We start from the raw sequence: 20,235 nt of genomic DNA, 5'->3' as shown, positions 1-20,235 counted from the left end.
TGTGAAAATATCAAACATTTGTCATGAAGATATGAAATAATAAAAATTCATGCAATCATTATGAGTCTGTGTGTGTTTTAATGGATCTAAAAATTAATTATTTTGTGATTATCTACCCTGTTCATATGAATTAAGTGCTTATAAGATTAATATGAGATATACTATACAAATAGTCGCCCGCGAGGCGCAGTCGTTAGAGCGTTTGCTCTACAGTCGTGGTGTAAAGAGTTGTTCCTAAATACGCGGGTTCGAATCCCACTGCGGGATGTGGAGACCGGTCCTTCGGATGAGACTGTATAAACCAAGGTCCCGCGTCGCAGTAAGTGCTGGCACGAAAAATATCCCTCACTGCTCAATGGTCCTGGGTACCAAGTAAAGGACTAAAATCTGCAGCCCTCCACCGGCAAGTGGTGACGTCTCCATATGAGGGGAAAATTCTCAAGATGGACGTTAAACAACAAAAACACACACATACACTAAAACAAATACTGTACAAATGTAGCCTTTTAATGAGGTCGATCTCTAGATATATAGATCATAGAGAAAGCATATCGACCGAGAACGCAGTGCGAGGTCAACATGCTTTCTCTAAGGTATACATTACTAAGGATTGTACCGAATCAAAAGGCTACATTTGTTTAATTATTGTTTATATCACTTTATGAGAAATATCTTTAAATTAATGTTTCTAATACTCAGTAGTTTCTCATATAAGGCATTTTTACGACATAATATGACATCACTATTAAAAAAGCAGCTGATGTATCTGTTTTTAAATTTGACTAACTTTTTAAAGAAAAAAAGACTATTGTGACGTCATTAACGTTGGTTTAGAGAAGATTGTTTCTAATTTTGAATTTTTTTTTTTAGAATCTTAAAATATAAACAATCACTTTGTAAGATGTTGATTTCTTGGTAATGTGATGTAGTTTGATACATCACATGAAAAGATTGAAGTGTGATACTGTAGATTCTTTATTTTACGCGAGTATTTAATATCGCGAAATGGCCGTAGTACGTCAAATCGCGAGAACAATAATTCTCGAGTGGACAATTGATCTAGAGATTTTACATACATTTATTCGCCATAAAAATAATAGCGGGTAATTCAATTTCGCGAGTTGAGCTTTCCTCAAAATTACGTGATAATATTTCCCTCGCGTATATTTAGGAATCTACAGTAGCTGTCAACGATAGAGAAAAATGATGATACTTTTTGTATATGATATTAAAAAAAATAGTCAATGTACTTTAAGGCGATACTTACTAATGAACAATATGTTTCATTTTGTGAGGGGAAAACAAATTAAGCGATGCTGGCCTCCCCTAAAATTATTGAAATTATTTTTTACTTAATGAAGTCTGAAGAATGACAGTATTAAACTCACGCCACTGAGGGGGTGTGAACGCATTATGCCTATAAAAGACAGTAAATCGTGAAGGAACAAATGCTTGTCTAAGCTAAATGTTGTCCTCTGTCATGCTGAAATCGATAAGTGGGTATATTTTTTTTTTATTTTGCTTATGTTTGTAAATTCTAAAAGAAAGTCGTTAAGGTCTTCGGTTTTTGCAAAGTTTTGAAAATAGCTGTCTCAATGAAATTGTGGTGAATGTATTTATTTAAGTATTTATTATTATTTTATCACTTTTTGGCAAAATAAATGCAATGAGGAATATAAAAGGTAACTTTTATGATAAGTTAAAATATTTAAATAAAAAATGATTTTTTTGGTTTCATTTCATCATTGAGGCTAATATTTTCAAAACTACCTTAAAAAATAACTTCATAGGGTTTTTATTTTACTTCATGGTTTTTCATATATTCTTTTTGATGGCACCTTGCACCATCGCTGTTTTCAAAGGTCATTGTTGGCTTTGCTCATGAATTGCATTGTTTAAATGGATGAGAACGATCCTTTTTTTTTTTAATCTTTTTATCTTTACATTTCATTGTAGGTTTATCCTACTTTGCTTTTTTCATCTTTATGTTGGACAATTATAAAACAGATTGCTCTCCTGTAAACATGTGCGCAGGAAGTCGTGAAAGAAACAATGTTTTTCAAATGACTGTATCAGAAACTGTAGAAGATGCCATTCCACGCCTTCTACAAAAATTTCAGCTTTTTTTAAGGAACTTAGGAGATTTTATAGATACACTTGTAAGTATATCACTTTCAATATTTTTAATTAATTGCAATACTGTGAAATCATTAACATTCGTTGATGCCAATTTTTGTGGATTGTCAAAATTTTACATGTTCGAGGGTCGTAATTTCTTGTATTCACTCATATCTACACAAGAAAGAAGGCTTTTAAAACCTCATTATTTATTCAATGAGGATGTGTACTTTTGGATGCAGCGTACCCACGAATTCTACGAGTATTGAGCCACCACGAAATCTTATGAATCCACAGTAGTATATAAGAAAATACACGTCAAGTCAATTTTTTAATAACATTTGGAATTTATTTGTTTTAAAAAAGAGATCAAAACTTCATCGGACTTTTTGATCATATGTCTGAATTTACAAGTACTTTATTATATACGACTATTAAAAAGCAACTATGGTACGATAATTTCTCCCATAACACTATCCGGGATTTCTCCTATCTCACTCCTACATCACTAGCCTAGGTGTAGGGCGCTCGCTTTATGATCAGGAGGCCCGGGTTCCGATTCTTGTCCGATGCGCTGCGTCAAACCTAAGACGTAAAGATAGGAAGTGACTGTTCCTTCGCCAAGCGACCGGCACTAGAAGTGAAAGTCACAAGTCTTTTAGAAGAAATTTTAAAAACTGAGATCCTATGTCACCTAAGGCGTTGGCACGATAAAGAACAGTCACATCTCAATGGCCCTGAGTGCCGAGTAAAGGTCTAAATTTGAAGCCCTTCACCGGCATACGGTGACGCCTCTATCTGAGTGAAAAATTCTCGAATGGGACGTTAAAAAATATACTATTAATCAATCCTACATTACTATCAGCGGTAGTCTATAATAAAATCAATTTTGAACTTTCAGAATAATTTATGTTTTCTTGTAGTATCATTTTAAAGCAACAAAATTGGTAATAATTACATATCAGCTGTTTAATCTATTACCTCGTAACCTATATAACAAAAGAAAGTTGACAAATCAAGTTATAGAATATGATTGTAGTGTCTTGTAGATATGCAATACGGGGTTTTTTTCATCAAGGAGGCAAATTTAGGAGCCAATTGTTTTTTGTTTTTTTTGTTTTTTTATCAAAACCTTCCTTTCAAAAATCCCCTTTTAGAGTTGAATTTATTATTTTTGAATTGGTTTGTTTCGGGTTGGTTATATGAATTTTTGCATGGAATTCTAACAGAAGAGGCCGATGGACGACATGCTCACCGAAACATCTTCTGATAAATTTGATACATGTATATTTATGTAAATTACAAACTTTTGTCGATTCTTCGCTAGTAGGCTATGTACAAAGGAGAATAATTTTCGACACAAACTCACGTCAGTGTTTTCTGTCTTATAGCAGTATCTAGCTTTTTAATTTTGAAATTTTAAAAAAGGGACACCCCTTTTGGTGGAATAAGATACAATTACTAATTCACTACTTCAGTTCTTGTGATTTTTAAACAACCAATTGCTACTGCTATCATATGGGCTATTGTTCAACGATTAAAAAAATCCAAATGCAAATTTAAAGAAAATGTGTATACCATTCCTGGTACATGTTCCTTTTCACTTTAAGGAGTTTATTTGCCAGAAAAAGATATGTACGCCTTTAAATAGCAATATCTAATTAGTTCCTTTGTAATGAAATAGAAAGAAAGAGGACTGAGGGGTGATCAGCATTTGCTCGAAGCCATTGGTTCATCTGAAGGTTTAGATGGATTTCCAGTTTTCAATTTGCAAAATGTTGGCGAAGTAAGTTTTGAGTGAAATTTCTTATTTTTCTTCATAAAGCTGAGTCATGACATTCATATTTATGTTCCAATTTTATCATTTCAGGATATCGATGAACAGCTTATTCGAGACTATCAAGTTCTCCTTAATATATGGCCTTTTGTGGAACATATGAAAAAACTGGAAGAGTCCTCAGATAGGATATCTTATAGTTCTGTTATCAATGATATTTACAGTTATTTACAAGATCTCATTTGCGAATTCTACACAGTTATAGTGAATCGGGACCGTGTGATTCCATCACTGCAAAACCCGGCCACAGTTCCGCTCACTTACAACGAGTTGTCTGCCGCCAGTCGACATCTATATCACTTCTTATTATCCAGAGATATGCAAAAAATTGTGACTCTTCTCAGAAACGGATATGCAGATAATTGACATTCAAATGCATAAATCATAAAAGTGATGCCTCAAACTACAAACAAGTCTGAATTTTGCATATTTGTACAGATTTGATAATTAAAAATTTGCATATTTTTGTAAAACTTGTTATTAATTTTTGTCTTTGACCTATAAAGTAACCAGATGATTCCGATTGGATTTGAATATTAATGAGCAAAATTTTGAAGTTTTTGATGTATCAAATTGAAATTTTAACATTAACTTCTTTAATGAGGCCTGCCATGCACAAGTGGCTTCTGATTGTACACTTTTAAAACAAAAATATACGAATTCTTATACTCTGTGGACATATAAAATATATCACAAGTTTCAGTATAAAACAGTTTTCATAATTAGACAATTCTACTACTTCGAAGTAATCTTTTTTTTCAAATAAAATGAACCGTTCACGGTAGCTCAGTCGGTAGAGCGCTCGCTCCGTGATCGGGAGGTCGTGAGTTCGAATCTCGACCGCGACAGACCTAAGTTCCTTCGCCATGCGCTCGGCACTTTGAAGTGAAAGTTGCGGGTCCTTCGGATGAGACCTTGAAAACCGAGGCCCCGTGTCACGGCAGGCGTTGGCACGATAAAGATCCCTCACTGCTCAATGGCCCTGGGTGCCGAGTAAAGGTCAAAATTTGAAGCCCTTCACCGGTATATGGTGACGTCTCTATATGAGTGAAAAATTCTCGAATGGGACGTAAAACAATATACAATCAATCAATCAATCAAATAAAATGATCTAAACGTATTTGTAATTATTAGGAATGTCAAAATATTCATTTCCTTTAGTCGAATATTCGATTGCATTATTCGAACGATGGTCGAATATATTCGAAACTTTTTTGGAAACTAAAATTTTGTTTCAAACTTCACTGGTACATGACATATTTAACCCCAAATCCCTTTTTTTTTATTTATTGAAAAGTTACATCAAATGTTACACACAGATGTTCACATGGACCTAAAATGTAGATAGCGTGTTTATACGAGGGTTGTCCCAAAAAAACGCTAACTTTTTGAATATTTCAAAAACTATTCGACCAAAATAAATAATTTTTTGCACCTTGTTGGGAAATGAAATATTTTTTTATTTTGACAAAATATTGTAAAGTTTTAATGTCATATGCATGTAAAAATCGCTTTTAAAGGGTGTCAAATATCAGTGCTCGGCGCACGGCAATTTTTCGAGTTTTAGTAATAGCAGGGTCAGAGAAGTTTTCTTTATTACCAGACTATACGGAAATATAATGGGAAAAAATTACCTCCATAAATCTCTATGATCTGAAGTACTCATGTGTAAAAATTAATTAATTTAGCGTCACAAATGACAAAAATATGACGTTAGATGCAAAAACACCTTAGATTAGATATTGTCAAAAATAGTGACGTCGGGCGAGAATACGGAGCACCAAATTATCAAGCAGTACTGTTGAGCGGGATATGACTCCTGTCCACACGGGAAAAAAGATATGTAAACGATGGAACGACACAAACATATATTTCGGACAGATTTATACCTAGTTCAAGAGGTACGAGGATGGCTTGACTGGTTATTTGATGGAAGAAGCGTTTGGTAGACCAACAAACTGAAAAGTCAGAAGCCGGACGTAATACGTGGCGACGGCCTCACAACTGAGAGAACAGTTAGGTTCACTTATGACCTGAGTTTGGAAATTGTTAAAGTTCATTAAAAGAATTAATTCCGCGATCTTTCAAAAACGCAAATTAATACCTGAGATGGATAACTTGATAACTAAAAGAAAATTAAATACAGCGTCGAATTTATGCTTCAAACGAATTTAATCAGACCCACGATTCCTTAATAAATTCACAAACGCCACGAGTTACGTTTTGACGTCGTCAGTGTTGCGCCGATTGCTCTTTTGTAAGATTCGTTTATCTGAGAGAAAAATGTTATTTATAGATATGTTTTATTGAAATTTTTATGCATTATTCAAAAATTTTGGTTATGGTGTATGCCAATTTTTAACTTTATAGTGTTAGTGAAACAAAAGATATTGAAAATGTTCGAGTTTTCCTGGGACGACTCGTATTTACTAAATATAGACCGCTAATTTCTCCAAAATGTATGATTTCCCCGTCAATCATGTTCATAAATCGGTCTGTGAAGTCGTATTTTTAGGAAGCATAAAAAATGACAGTACGGTATTTTTTTAAAAGCTTATCAAAATGTTGGGGGGGGGGGGGGCACACGGTGTCTGTGATAATGTTATATATTTGAATATACCTTTTGTACCAATAATCAAAATGTCTTTAAAATATGTAAAAGAATATTAATCTTATAATAATTATCGTAGTGTCCAAACATGTCACGGCTATAATGGGTACATGGTATGATATCAAGTCCAATTAATAATTTACAAACAAAGCCCAGTATAGTGAGATAATTTCATTACAAAAACAACACATTAATTGACAAATAATTCTCGCGGAAGTGAAGCATTTCAAATCACTGTTCATTCTACATTTAAAGTTAGGAGTTTTTAATGAGGAAAATTATCTTATCGACTGTGCCTGAGGAAAGACGGTTTCTCAATTTTAGTATGAGAATTCCATCTCTTTATCACTCTTTTCTGGAATTAATTTATTCGAATGTCGTTTCATTATTCGATCGTTAGTCCATTCGACTGATAGTCGAATACTCGACTATTCGTTGACATTCCTAGTAATTATGCATCTATTTCTAACCTTACCATTACATATTTTTCAAATAATGGAGCATCCTGGAGCCGATTTTTACATAACAATGCAAGCCCACATACTGCTCGTCTTACAAAAGCATTCTTGTAAAGCAAAAACATCCAGTTTTTCCTGGGCCATCTAAATCGTCGGATTTAATCCCATTTAGTTTGAGCATGAAAGCATGTTACGAACTGAAAAGGCAGACTTACCAAAGGCAACTACAATCTCAGACCCAGCAACAGTTGGTCCAATCTCTACAGTTAGAATGAGATAGCATTTCAAGACTGTTTGTAGACAATCAAAATATTCCATGAGAAGCCTTTTTCAGACTTTCAGTCATTAGTGTCAGTGGAGTCTTACTAAATATTGATATTTTATAACCTTAAACAATGATTGTGAAATTCTTAAGAGACTGTATTGTTCACAACATTTGTTCGCTATCAATTCATAGTTCTCTTAAGTGACTAACCTGTATGTATCTTAATTTATCAATAACATTTTACCATGTATTTATTGTAATCAGTATATTTCTTTGTTAAACTTTGACCTCCTATTTATAAGTCCTATCCTGACCTCGGGACAAATGTAGAAGAGTACTTACTAGGAAAAAACTCATAATATTATAATTTTTTCTTAATAATCTCCCCATGAAAAAAAGCTTGGTTTTTCCTTTGACTACCATGACGGAGAAGGACACTCTTTGATCAGAAAAGCTGCTTTGAGCTCTTGAAACAGGTAAACTAAAAAGAAATAAACGACAAAACCAATTCACCGTTAATCTTTCTTAGCGGACATTATTCGGACATTATTCCTATCACTTAGCCTTCTCTCTCCAAACCAATCCTGATGCATTAACAGAATTTAAAAAATTTAAAAATGGACACTTTTGCATCTGCAAAACCACCGAAAAAGCAACGAGAAATAAACCTTAAAATGGATTTCTACTTCTGTTAAGGTGTTCGCACTATTTTTCCGTACATACACAATTTCATTGAATTAAATGTGAAGATAATGAACAGTCACCATGCTAAAAAAAAATCCTAAGGAAACAATATAAATTGTGTGCAGAGCAAACGAGGACCTCTGAAAACATCGGAGGAAAGGATCAGGTGTCAAGGATCACTAGTATTTAGCATCCCCTGTCGAACTGTCACACCTGCCATGTGCTCTTTGTCATGATCGGATAAACGGACAAATACATAGTATAAATATTATGGCCAAATCAAAGTGCATGACAAACCTCCATCAATATTCGACCTAACGGGAATGTATTTACTAACAAGGTCATTGTATCGACCATACGATTTGTAAAATGTTGAAATTAAGCGATATTGTAGTAGATACCCTTGTATTATCAATGTATTTATCAGAAGTCTGCCTCGTTTCAGAGATTCTTCGTACGCAGAACATGCTCTTTAGTAGTGTCTGCTTGGAGACATAAACTGCATATGCAAGTGATAATGGTACATGCTATACAGATTATGGAATTTAATAATAGAAAAGTTGAAGTCATCATGTTAAATTGTTAGTTTGCCATCAATGTCTTTCTCTTGTAAAATGTCCAAATAGGAAGCAGATGTGTCATATTCCGTGGTGTCTGTTATTTCGAGTTCGATGTGAATATCTAACCAACGTATATTGTTAATTGTTAAAACGTCATCGAAATAATGTCCTAGAAAAACGCTAATTCTTTAAATATTTCATAAACTAACTGACCGAAATTATTCATTTTTGGCACAATGTTGGGAAATGATATTTTCGTCATTTTGACCATATACTATAATGTTTGAATATCATATGTATTTAGAAACCGCATTTAAAATGTGTAAAATATATCGGTGGTCGGCGCGCGGCAATTTCTTGATTTTCAAAATTAGCATTGCTATTTATGTTTTCTTTAATATAAAGCTATACGGAAATATAATGTGACAAAAATTACTTCCATAGAAACTGAAGGAACGACACAAATACATGTATCTTACACTCGTTTTTATATAGTAAAGGGGGTACAAAGATGGATGGACTGGCTATCCGATGGAAGAAGCGTTTGGTAGATCAACAAAAATGACGACAAACTGAAAAGTCTAGAGCTGGATGTCATACGTGGAGACCGCCGTTAACTATGCGAGCAGTTAAGTTTATGATCGGGGTTGGGAAATTGTCTATTAAAAATTAATTCCTTGATTTATTCGTAACTGCAGTTCGTGTGATATGGATAACTCGCTAACTAAAAGAAAATCAAATGCAGTATCAGATTTCTGCTTCGAACGAATTTTTAAAGACGCACGGTTCCTTCCTGAACAAATTCAAAAAGTCCACGACCGCTACATTTTGACGTCGTCGGTGTTGCGCTGGGAACTATTTTGAATGATTCGTTTATCAGAGAGAAAATGTTATTTATAGAGATATTTTTTTGAAATTTCTGTGTATTATGTAAAAAATTTTATGGTGCATGCGAACATTCAACTTTATAATTTAAGTGAAAAGAAAAATTTTGAAAATGTTCTTCTGGGACAACCCTCTTTAATGTCGAATTAAAGGCCATAAAAAAAGCAAAAGACTTCTATTCATGTAGTTTTTTTTAATAAATTCTGCTTCATAAGAAAACAAAAACAGGTCTGCTAATAATGGGCCACAATTATTACCCTTGGGAATTCTAAGATACTGTCAGAAGACCTAGTCCCCCAAAACTACATTTATTTCCAATGAGGTACTCGAGCACCTTATTAATGTCAAATTCAAAGAACTTGTTTGTAAATCAGAATGGTCTTTGACAAAGTATTTTTTGGATGACCAGTTACGAGAATTTGCGAGGTTCATTCTTATTAAAGAAGCCGTTGTCCATGATGTAAAAAAGCTTGATCTTTCATTCATTGTTGGGAATAGCTTTATAAGGTGTTGCTATTTCATCTATTTGATGCCAATGATTTTGGTAAATTTTGTGATTTCTAAAAGTTCTTTGGAGTTTTTAAGTATCCACATTTGATTAACACTACTTCTAGAATATGTTGTTTCACATCTCTTTCACTTCTGCTAATATTTTTCGGGCGGGAGGAGTTAAGAAATGGACATGGTAGAACATAACCTAGATTTGGCTATTTATTTTGGTTGTAAAGATTTTATGAGGTTTTTGAATAAAAGATAGGTGTAATTATTCGAAATCAAACTGGTTGTTTGGAGTATAAAACAATTAAATCTGATGAACAAGTGATTTTGTAGAACCTCTTTAAATGCGAACAATGAGTACAAATTGGATAACTATATGTAGAATTAAATCCAATTGCAAGGTCCTTTCAAATGAAATTGTGATAATGAGCTTACAAAAAAAGGTGTGATGTTGTTACCTGTTTTATATATACATATATATATATATATATATATATATATATATATATATATATATATATATATATATATATATATATATATATATATATATATATATATATATTCAATTGTTATTGAGATGCTGCTCTCCCTACCCCCCACCCCACCCCCAACCCCCACCCCCAACCCGTTGTTGATTTGGAATTCCGCCCAGTTTTGGTGTTGAAATAGTTTAGAGACTGATCTGGAGACCGTCTAGATAAGAAAATTGACAGACAAGATATTGCTATATATTAAACATTTTTTTTTCTAATTCAGATCGTCAATACATCTGTAAGCTTAACATTTTTGTTTTCGACTTGTAATGTCCTGAAAATCAGTGCAGTAATTGCTTACAACGTTATGTAATGTGTTCTTTGTGACATCGCGATTGCTGCTGCATACGTTGTTGTCCCCACAGAAAATATGACTTAAAAACCGGTTTGTTTGGAGATTGACTAATCATTGATTTGCATAGCTATAGTGACTTTGAATAGACTGTTATAAATAAGGATATATTATATTTGCTCCGAATGAAAATGAAGTATGATGTGCCGATATCAGCCTATCAAAAGTTCAGACAGACCATTTTACGTTCCCTGTTTTTCAGAAAAGAAAGCTATTCTCTAAGATAAGTTAGAAGAAACATTTGAAAATTAGGCATAGGGAATGCTTTCAACTTTCATAGTTTTTAAGTAAATTGATTTTTTATTAATGTTTAATTCATTTTTCTTTAGTAAGGATTATTATTGTATCAAACGTTTCATTTTTGTGAAATTCTGCTGCAAAAATTATTATTAGTATACGGTAAGAGTAAAAAAAAAATGGTGTCTCCGTTGATTAAATCCAGACATTAATATCCTGTCATTTAGATATTGTCTGCGAGACCAAACTTTAAATCTCTGGCCCAATCATTACAATCATAACAGGCCTTGGCATTCAAATCTTCTTTGTGGTATGATCGTTGATCAAATGAACTGTATAGTGGTGTTCCTTAGTCTATGTTTTTTTTTTTTCAGTCGAAAAGGTTTTTTATTTTATTTTATTATTATCTATTTATTTAAGATACATTTTTAATCAGATTGAACGATGTCCTACTCAAAATTTATGTGAAAGTATTCCATATTTGCATACTTTGGCGTTTGCATGCTATTTTATAATTTTTCAATACTTAAAGTTTGTAGCATACTATGGAGATTTCACAGGAAGAATACATTAAAATCAACTGATATTCAAAGAATTTTTTTATGATCGTTAAGATATTAATATTTTCTCTTTGTTTTTGCCAAAACATAATGAGAACCGTTTTGGGATGTCTGTTTGCGCCGGGAATGCTAATTTTGACCAGAGTGAAATCTGACTCCTAAATTTTTTTGATTTTATCCAAGAGGAAATTATACTATATACTTACCATACTTTGTACTTTAATACTTTTATCTATTTACAAGCATAAACTTTTATATTCTTATGTTCTAGACAGAACCTTGAACATATAACATACAAAAGGAATGGCCCCTTAGCATAAATGTCAAGGGTAACCTAGTTCCGCTATTTCTCTGATCGACATTAATGAGAAAAACCACCTTAATATCTCTCAATAAAACAGAAATGATAGTTTAGACAAATGTGTTTTGTGTTCTTTGAATTCAATAAAGCATTATCTCTGCTCTTATATCTTAGCAGCATTCTATTGCAACTTGATAAGTTCATATATGTTTTAAGCTAATTTTATTAGCAATTGTCAGATTAATTTGTTCTGACCGTGAGGAAATGGTACGTTAGGATATTTTTGTCTTCCTCATAAGGTAATATCAGACATTTTTCTTCATGGAAATGTCTGCATTATAGATTGACTGCAGAACCTTTTGACATAATTATATTTTATAGCCTATATACACATGAACTCTTAGTTAATTTTCACCCCAATTTTTTTAACTTCTGAATTTTGAACGATTATACAAATAAGAGTATGTTAAACATTTAAAGAGCATTTAACCCTGTTCAAAACTCAATAACTCAGATATTCCTGCCACTAGTAGTATATAAAAACTACTGTATACTGTTATTTTCGCCCCGTGTTAATGTCGCTCTTTTACACTTGCAAGCAATTTTGCCCCATTTTAAAATCGCCCAGTCTTGTTCTGTTTAAGAAATTATACCGTGTTCTTTGAATTCGCCTCGTTTTAAATTCGCCCACCTGTGAGTGTGCGAATTAGGGGCGAAACTTTCTCTGTGTGCATTATGTACGGTCTTTTTGGACAGTAAATGATAAAGTAGATATTTCTGCTCTCTCACAAATTCTTCCGTGTTTAAAACATTCTAAGTTCGGCTAGGTCAGTAAAGAACGGATTTTTCCAACCAAAGTAGTGGCTTTTAGCATCTCATCAGAATAGTACAAATCTCTTTTCTGCTTAAACTTTCAGTAAGGCATGACATTCTCGGCGATACATAAGCGTCTCTCAAATAGTGACCTAGATTCTCATTGGTTGTCGGATTACCTCATCAATACTGAAATTTACACAGCTTCTCATTCACGGATGATATACATATGGGATAAAAATGAGTCAGAGTCAACGAGTAACGCAAGAAACCAATTACATCGCTTCTTACAGTAAAGAGGTATGGCTTATGTCATCTCATCGTTTGTTAACAACAATCTAAAGTTGCTAATGTTATTAATTTCTTAACCAATGAGAATCTAGGTCACCATTTGAGAGACGCTAATTATGTATCGCCGAGAATGTCACGCCTTACTGAAAGTTTAAGCAGAAAGAGATTTGTACTAATAAGACTCTTCATTCCAACAAGTGCAACAATAAAGAGTGTATGAAAATCCTTTTTGAAATACATTAACTAATTTTTTCCAACACCAATAACATCAAGATGTTTGATTTTTCCACGCTTTTTACAACCATTCCTTACGATGAGTTAAAGACGACCTTTTTTTAACTTTATTGACATCTGCTTCTTCAATAAAAATGGAACTCGTAGAGTTTTATGCCATACAATTAGTCATAAAGAAAATTTACTTTGTTAAAATCACTCTTATTCAACATACAAATACTCTGAAGTTGATATCAAATAGATGCAGGAATTTCTCTTTGATAATATCTAGTATGTTGTCCTTGGAGACCATTGTCTTCCAACAATCTGTTGGAATTCCGATGGAGCTAATTTTGCAACTTTATTAGTCGACCTGTTTTTATATTTTTATGAAGCAAGATTCATCAAAACCTTAAACAAGAACAAGAAGAAAACTTGCTGTGGCCGTCAATTCGACATTTAAATATGTCGACGGCGTTTTATTAATAAATTAACATAAGTTATTTTCATTTATTTTTCCAACTGAACGTTAACTCGAAATGAAGTCTGTTTCATATTTAGATGTTTTACTAAAACCTTCATGACGAACTCGATGACTTTATATTTACCATCGTAAATTTCCTATATTTATGAATTAGTAAAATTCCACTATCACCTGCATATGGTCTTTATGTCTCCCAGCTGATTCGTACGCAAGAGCATGTTCTGAGTACGATCAAGTTCTAAACCGAGGCAAGCATCTAACAAATGAGTCGATATTATAGGGCTTTCTACAAACTCATTTCAAGTCAGCATATCCCAGATTTTATGGTGGTTAAAATGGCCTTGTGATACAACTTATCGTATTTTGACTAATATGATTCATACCAACTGTTAAACGATTGTTTTCTGCTTTGATTACAGATTTCTCCGTTGACCCGAGGGTCCTGTTTTTTGTGCTGTTCACAATTCTATTTTTTACAGGTGTTATGACTCTAATCACTTTCTCTTACATTTTTATAAAACACTCAACATTACTTAGTCTAGCAAGTAATCAGCATTACCAAGAAGTATACCAGCATTATTAGAATTTTTATCATTACAGTAGTATTCAGTCATATCTTTGAACTATTAATTATTTTAGCGCAAATGTAAATAATTTTCTTTACAATTATCAGGAAAACTTTCTTTAATGACCATAAGCACATAAGAAAACCAATCGAACATAGCAAGAATAAAAATGCTCTAAAGACAATGCTGATAGTTAATATAGATAGTATCTACCTCAGCATTACTATAGCATCAGTGTTATATTTTCAGAGGCTCTGGCAATAATTGCATTACCTTAGATTTAGCATAGCTATCATGTCTGATACTCATTCGAAAAGTTCCAAAATCACAATTTTGGGCTTTTTAAAAAGAGAATCGGTTCATTTCCTCTATTGTAATTTCTATATTATGTTGACATCACTTTTTCATTGGAGAATCACAATTTTAATATAAAGGAGAAACTCTCTCTCTCTCTCCCTCTTATATATATATATATATATATATATATATATATATATATATATATATATATATATATATATATATATATATATATATATATATATATATATATATATATATATATATATCATTAGCATATTTAACACAATCATTTAACAATTTCTCTATAGATATAGTCATGTTATACTCAAATTCAAAAGCCTCGGGTAATCTTTAGGATCGGTTGCTAGTGTAACAGATTTTTTTGGTTATCACAAAGTACTGTATTTGAACTGCCTTTAGTACCATTTATCAATCTGGGTCATTCTTGTTCCAGGGACAAGGTCAGCTCGGTTCTCCTAAACTTAAGAAGGTATAGTAAACATTTCATGAATAATATTGTTGTTCTCTCCTTATTAACAGTCAAATCATAACTTTTGATTCAAATCATTCATGTTTTTGCTAGAGAATTAAGACAACTTCTCTATGGAATAATCAGTTAATATTCTGGATATTCTAATAGTTAAGGCATAATATATGTTGTAGTATTAGCATCAATATAGTTCCATTTCTTAATGGTATGCAGGTTTCTGTATTTATAACATAGAAATAAATAAATTACGTTGTACTTCTTAGCAAAATGCACATGTATATGCTCGAATAGTATTTTTAAGAAACTTTTTTTAAAAATAAATTTGCTCTAACTTCTTAAGACGTAGGTACCATCGTCTACGATTTCAAAATGATTTCATATATTTCATACATGAAGAAAAGAAAACTCAACAAGATTTTTAAACAAAATCGTTTGATTGTTAACTGACAAATGTGATAGTTGATCGTGAAATGATCAAAATTGATTCAAAACTAAGCTTTTCATGATATAAACATATGTTTGCGTTAATGCCATAAAAAGTGGCCAAGTTGTGAAAAATAGTTCCTGGACATATAGTACAATGTACAATTTTCTGGAACAGCGTTCGTAAATGCATAACAATAGATGGGCAACCTTCTGTACATTTGTCTCATAATAATTCTAAGGGAAGTTACGATTGTTACAGCTGGTCCAATGTGGCACATACAAAATGCCTTATGACGATAATTTTTTTCGTCCTGTACATATTGTCGCCGGCGAACAATATGCAAATACCTTCGTTGCACATATTGTCGTCTATCAGTACATATTTGATACCAGCAACAGCATGTGCCGAGACTAGGTTTTTATCTCTGCAAAATGGGCGACAAAATGCATCAGTTACATATCGGCGACAATATACTCTGCGAACATTTGCACATTTTGTCGCCAAAAAGCTTAGTTTTGGGGATTGCCTTACTGCGATCGGGCAGATAGAGATCATAGCTATTTTTCAGTGAAGATATGTTTTTTTTATTACAATGCAGGAGGACAAACAGTGTCAAAAGTTTTGGTGATAAATATACACAATTTTCTTAAGAATGATGAATCAGTATATGTCATTAAATTACAAAATTTTATAACATTTGGATGTACATAGTATTTCTTTAACAGAAAATCTTTTCGAATATTACATAAAACATTACATTCCAGTAAGTAATGAAATTCGTCTCCAGTTTGATTATTATTACATAAATAGCATACTCTTTCATTTCTTTCAACATTATTCTATCTACCCACCTCTATGGGAAGACGATGGTTACTTGTTCTGAATTTTGAAAAGATATTTCTAAATTTTCTTGGTAAAATAATTAAGTATTTTTCACATTCAAACTTTGTTTTAAAACTTCTGTATGTAATACCTTTACTAGAATTATTCATATCACTATATCATTTTTGTAAAAACTGGTCTTTGAGCTTTTGGTTTATTGTAGTCGCGATCCATTTAACACTATGAAAATTTTGATCATTCTTAACATTACACAGTCCTGCAGTGTTAAGAATATTCTGTATGCAAGATATCCATGGGTTATTGATCCCGTTTTTGGTATATTTATTATAAAGATGTAAATAAATAATTCTACAAATCTTATTCTCATTTCCATGTAACAGTTTTCCCCAGAAAGATATCATTCTTGTATAAATGCGTACGTACATCGGGTAACGTCCAGTCTCCCCGTATACCATAAAACTAGGTGTACTATATTTTAGGTTTAAAATATATTTCAAAAATCTTAAATGTAGACGTTCAACAATATTTTCAAATCCCCATATTTCGCACCCATATAACAAAACAGGAACAACAACTTTATCAAACAGATCTAGCTGACAATCATAAGGTAGATTATATAAACGAATTTTTCTTATAATGTCGTACATTGCCTTTTGTGCTTGATTACATAAGTGTTTCTTAGCCTTTGAAAATGACCCTGATCTTGAAAATAAAATACCTAGGTAATTGAAATCCTTTACAGTTTCTAAAACATCGTTGTTGTATTTAAATGTATGTTTGGGTGATGGTCCTTTTGAAAAAAATGACAATTTTTGTTTTATTGACATTGAGTTTCCATGTTTTACAGAAAATTCATTCAATGCATGTTGTAAATCATTTGCAGTTTCAGACAAGATAACAGTATCATCTGCATAAAATGATATAAACAGTTTGATAAAAACGGTAAGATCATCTTCAATCTCTTAAGACAAACTTTCTAAGTCGTAAACATTCCTTTCTGTAAGATAATTTTCTAAGTCATTGAAATACAGAGAAAATAAAAAAGGTGATAGATTTTCACCTTGCCTGACCCCGACATTGCAGGTGAAATATTCAGAAGAAACACACCATCCACATTTATTCTTGATTTTATGCCTGCATACATATTTCTAATGTAAGTGAAACACTTCCCACTAACACCATTTGAAAATAATTTGTACCAAAGACCACCTCTCCACACAGTATCAAAAGCCTGTTTAAAGTCGATGAACGCACAATATAACTTTTGTTTTGCTATTTATATGTGCTTGTGACAGAAAATGCAAAATCAATATATTATCTAAAGTAGAGTACCCTTTTCTGAAACCTGTTTGACTTTCGTTAATCAGACTGACATTTTCTGCATAGATTTCTAATCGTTTTTCAAAATACTAGTGAAAAGTTTCCCAAGGCAGCTCAACAATGTGATCGGGCGATAGTTCTCGGGTTGTGTTGAGTCTCCTTTATTTTTATAAATAGGTTTACAATGCCTATAAGCCATTCTTCCGGTACTATCCCAGAGTTAAAAATTAGACTAAACAACTTCTCGTATAGAGACAGAAACAGTGAAATTGTGGTACTAATATGTTCATTAAGAATATGGTCACTTCCGGGAGATTTATTGTTATTTTAGGTCTTTTACGGCGGCCAAAATTTCATCTTGCGTAATTGGACAATCAAGGATTTCATTATATCTACTTTGTTCAGTGATGTTGATTGAATCAGTTTCCTCTAAATTGGCTTCATTAATATTTTTGAAAAAGGTATACAGATTATTTAAATCAGCTGTGCATTTGTTATTTTTATTTTGACTATTTAATATTTTCCAGTATTCCAGCATCAACAGCATTCATTAAATTAAAAAAGAAATTCTGAAGTAACCATATCATCTGCGTGGGCGTAGGCACTTATCGTTCCCGGCGACAATGTACACGTATATTTTTGTTGTCGGCGACAATATATGCATTGAGGGTAGGTGCATATTTTGGCCGAAGACAATATGTACAGAACAATACGTACCGTCACAACTTTTTAATGCTCAACGACTAAAAACTACCTTTATATTATACCTAAGAAAAATTAAAAATTGGACATTATTTATTGATTTATTAATTATGTTATATATAAAATGTAACTTTTAATGCAATAGATTGATTTAGTTTTTACATGTATCTTTCAATTTAAATTCATATATGCACTTTAATGTATTTTAATTGTTAAATCAATATTCCTGTGACCTATTTATACACTTTTAAGTAGTTCTGCAACTATCATTTGCGAGATGATTATATAATAATCCTAATAATGATTAATTAACATGAATTTATTTTCTTTATGCAAAATCAGTATGAAAAATATATATTTTAATAATTAATCTGGATTACTGACACATCTGTGCTGTTGTATCATTGCTGCCTCGTAAGAAAAAAATACAAAACTTACAAAGACTGATCTTTCGAAAGCATAAGTATCTTTTCCTTTACAGTGTACACAATGTTTGTGTCCTTTTGGCTGTTTTTGACTGCAGCGTGCATTGAAGGTAAGTTCAAGATAGAATACATAGATGTAGAAAATACATAGACACATTAAATCAGTACCATGTTTATACATTAAGAAAATCACATGTGGATGAAAATAGTATCATAAAATATCTTATCTTTACCAGTGTGCTCTTTCGTTTGGAATTTTTACACGAAAACCAAAGCAAATCAGCAAGGATACCAAATTAACAACCTACCTTTTCCACAAAATATCTTACAAAAAGTAGGTCACAAAAAGCTTACATTTCTGTTACACTAGAAAATATTTTGATTAATCCTTTAGAAAAACAAGATGTGTTTGCGAAACACTGATGCCCCCGTATGGCAACTTATAGCGGAGGTTAAACTTTCTCAAATGCAAATCAAATATGTTGGTACCCAAAGTAAGTTCTTGTCCCGAGGAATATACATGTGAAATATGAAAGCCCTAGCTGCAACCATTTAAAAGATATGTAAAAGGTAAAAAATTTTCAAAGGTAAGTAAAACATCAAGGTCAAGGTCATATGGTCAAAATTAATGGTGCCCAAGGAAAGGCCTTCTCACAAGAAATACACAGGTAAAATATGAAAGCCCTAGCACCAACCGTTCAAAAGATATGGCCAAGTTTAAAGTTTATCAAAAGTAGGTCAAACTCCAAGGTCAAAAGGTCAAAGTTGTTGGTATCCAAAGTAAGGTCTTGTCACAAGGATTACATATGTGAAATGTGAGAGCCATAGCACCAACCGTTCAAAAGTTATGGCCAAGGTTAAAGTTTTCCAAAAGTAGGTCAAACTCCAAGGTCAAGGTGAAAGGGTCAAAGTTGTTGGCATCCAAAGGAATGCCTTGTCACAAGGATTACATATGTGAAGTGTGAAAGCCATAGCACCAACCGTTCAAAAGTTATGGCCAAGGTTAAAGTTTTTCAAATGTAGGTCAAACTCCTAGGTCAAGGTCAAAGGGTCAAAGTTGTTGGTATCCAAAGGAAGGTCTTGTCACAAGGATTACACATGTGAAGTATCAAAGCCCTAGCACCAACTGTTCAAAAGTTATGGCCAAGTGTAAAGTTGGGTAAAATTCTGTAAAACTGGGTCAAACTCCAAGGTCAAAAGGTCAAATATGATGGTACCCAAAGAAAGGTCTTGTCACAAGGTATACACATGTGAAATATGAAAGCCATAGCTCCAACCATATCAAAAGTTATGGGCAATGTTAAAGTTTTTGTGGATAAACAGACAAACAGACAGACGGATGGACATGGCAAAAACTATATACCCCCGAATCTTCGATACGGGGGCATAAAAATAATTTCATATTAAACAAAGAAATTATTGAGTTATCAAATTTTGATCTTGGTCGCAAGATTTT

General features: G+C 32.6%; 1 protein-coding gene across 1 annotated transcript; it reads left to right on the top strand.

Moving 5' to 3' along the window:
• Positions 1-1,666: 1,666 nt before the first annotated feature.
• LOC133181362 (uncharacterized) lies at positions 1,667-4,331 on the top strand. The gene is made up of 4 exons (XM_061315879.1): positions 1,667-1,682; positions 1,957-2,159; positions 3,803-3,904; positions 3,989-4,331. The coding sequence occupies exons 1-4, from the start codon at positions 1,667-1,669 to the stop codon at positions 4,319-4,321; spliced, it is 654 nt and encodes a 217-aa protein (XP_061171863.1). The 3' UTR covers positions 4,322-4,331.
• Positions 4,332-20,235: the final 15,904 nt, after the last annotated feature.

Source organism: Saccostrea echinata, unplaced genomic scaffold (assembly GCF_033153115.1).
Source record: "Saccostrea echinata isolate AGI-Se365-2 ecotype Australia unplaced genomic scaffold, CSIRO_AGI_Sech_v1 ptg000008l, whole genome shotgun sequence".
Taxonomy (NCBI): Eukaryota; Metazoa; Mollusca; class Bivalvia; order Ostreida; family Ostreidae; genus Saccostrea; species Saccostrea echinata.
The sequence above is the reverse complement of the archived record's forward strand: the minus strand, read 5'-3'. Positions and strand labels throughout refer to the sequence as shown.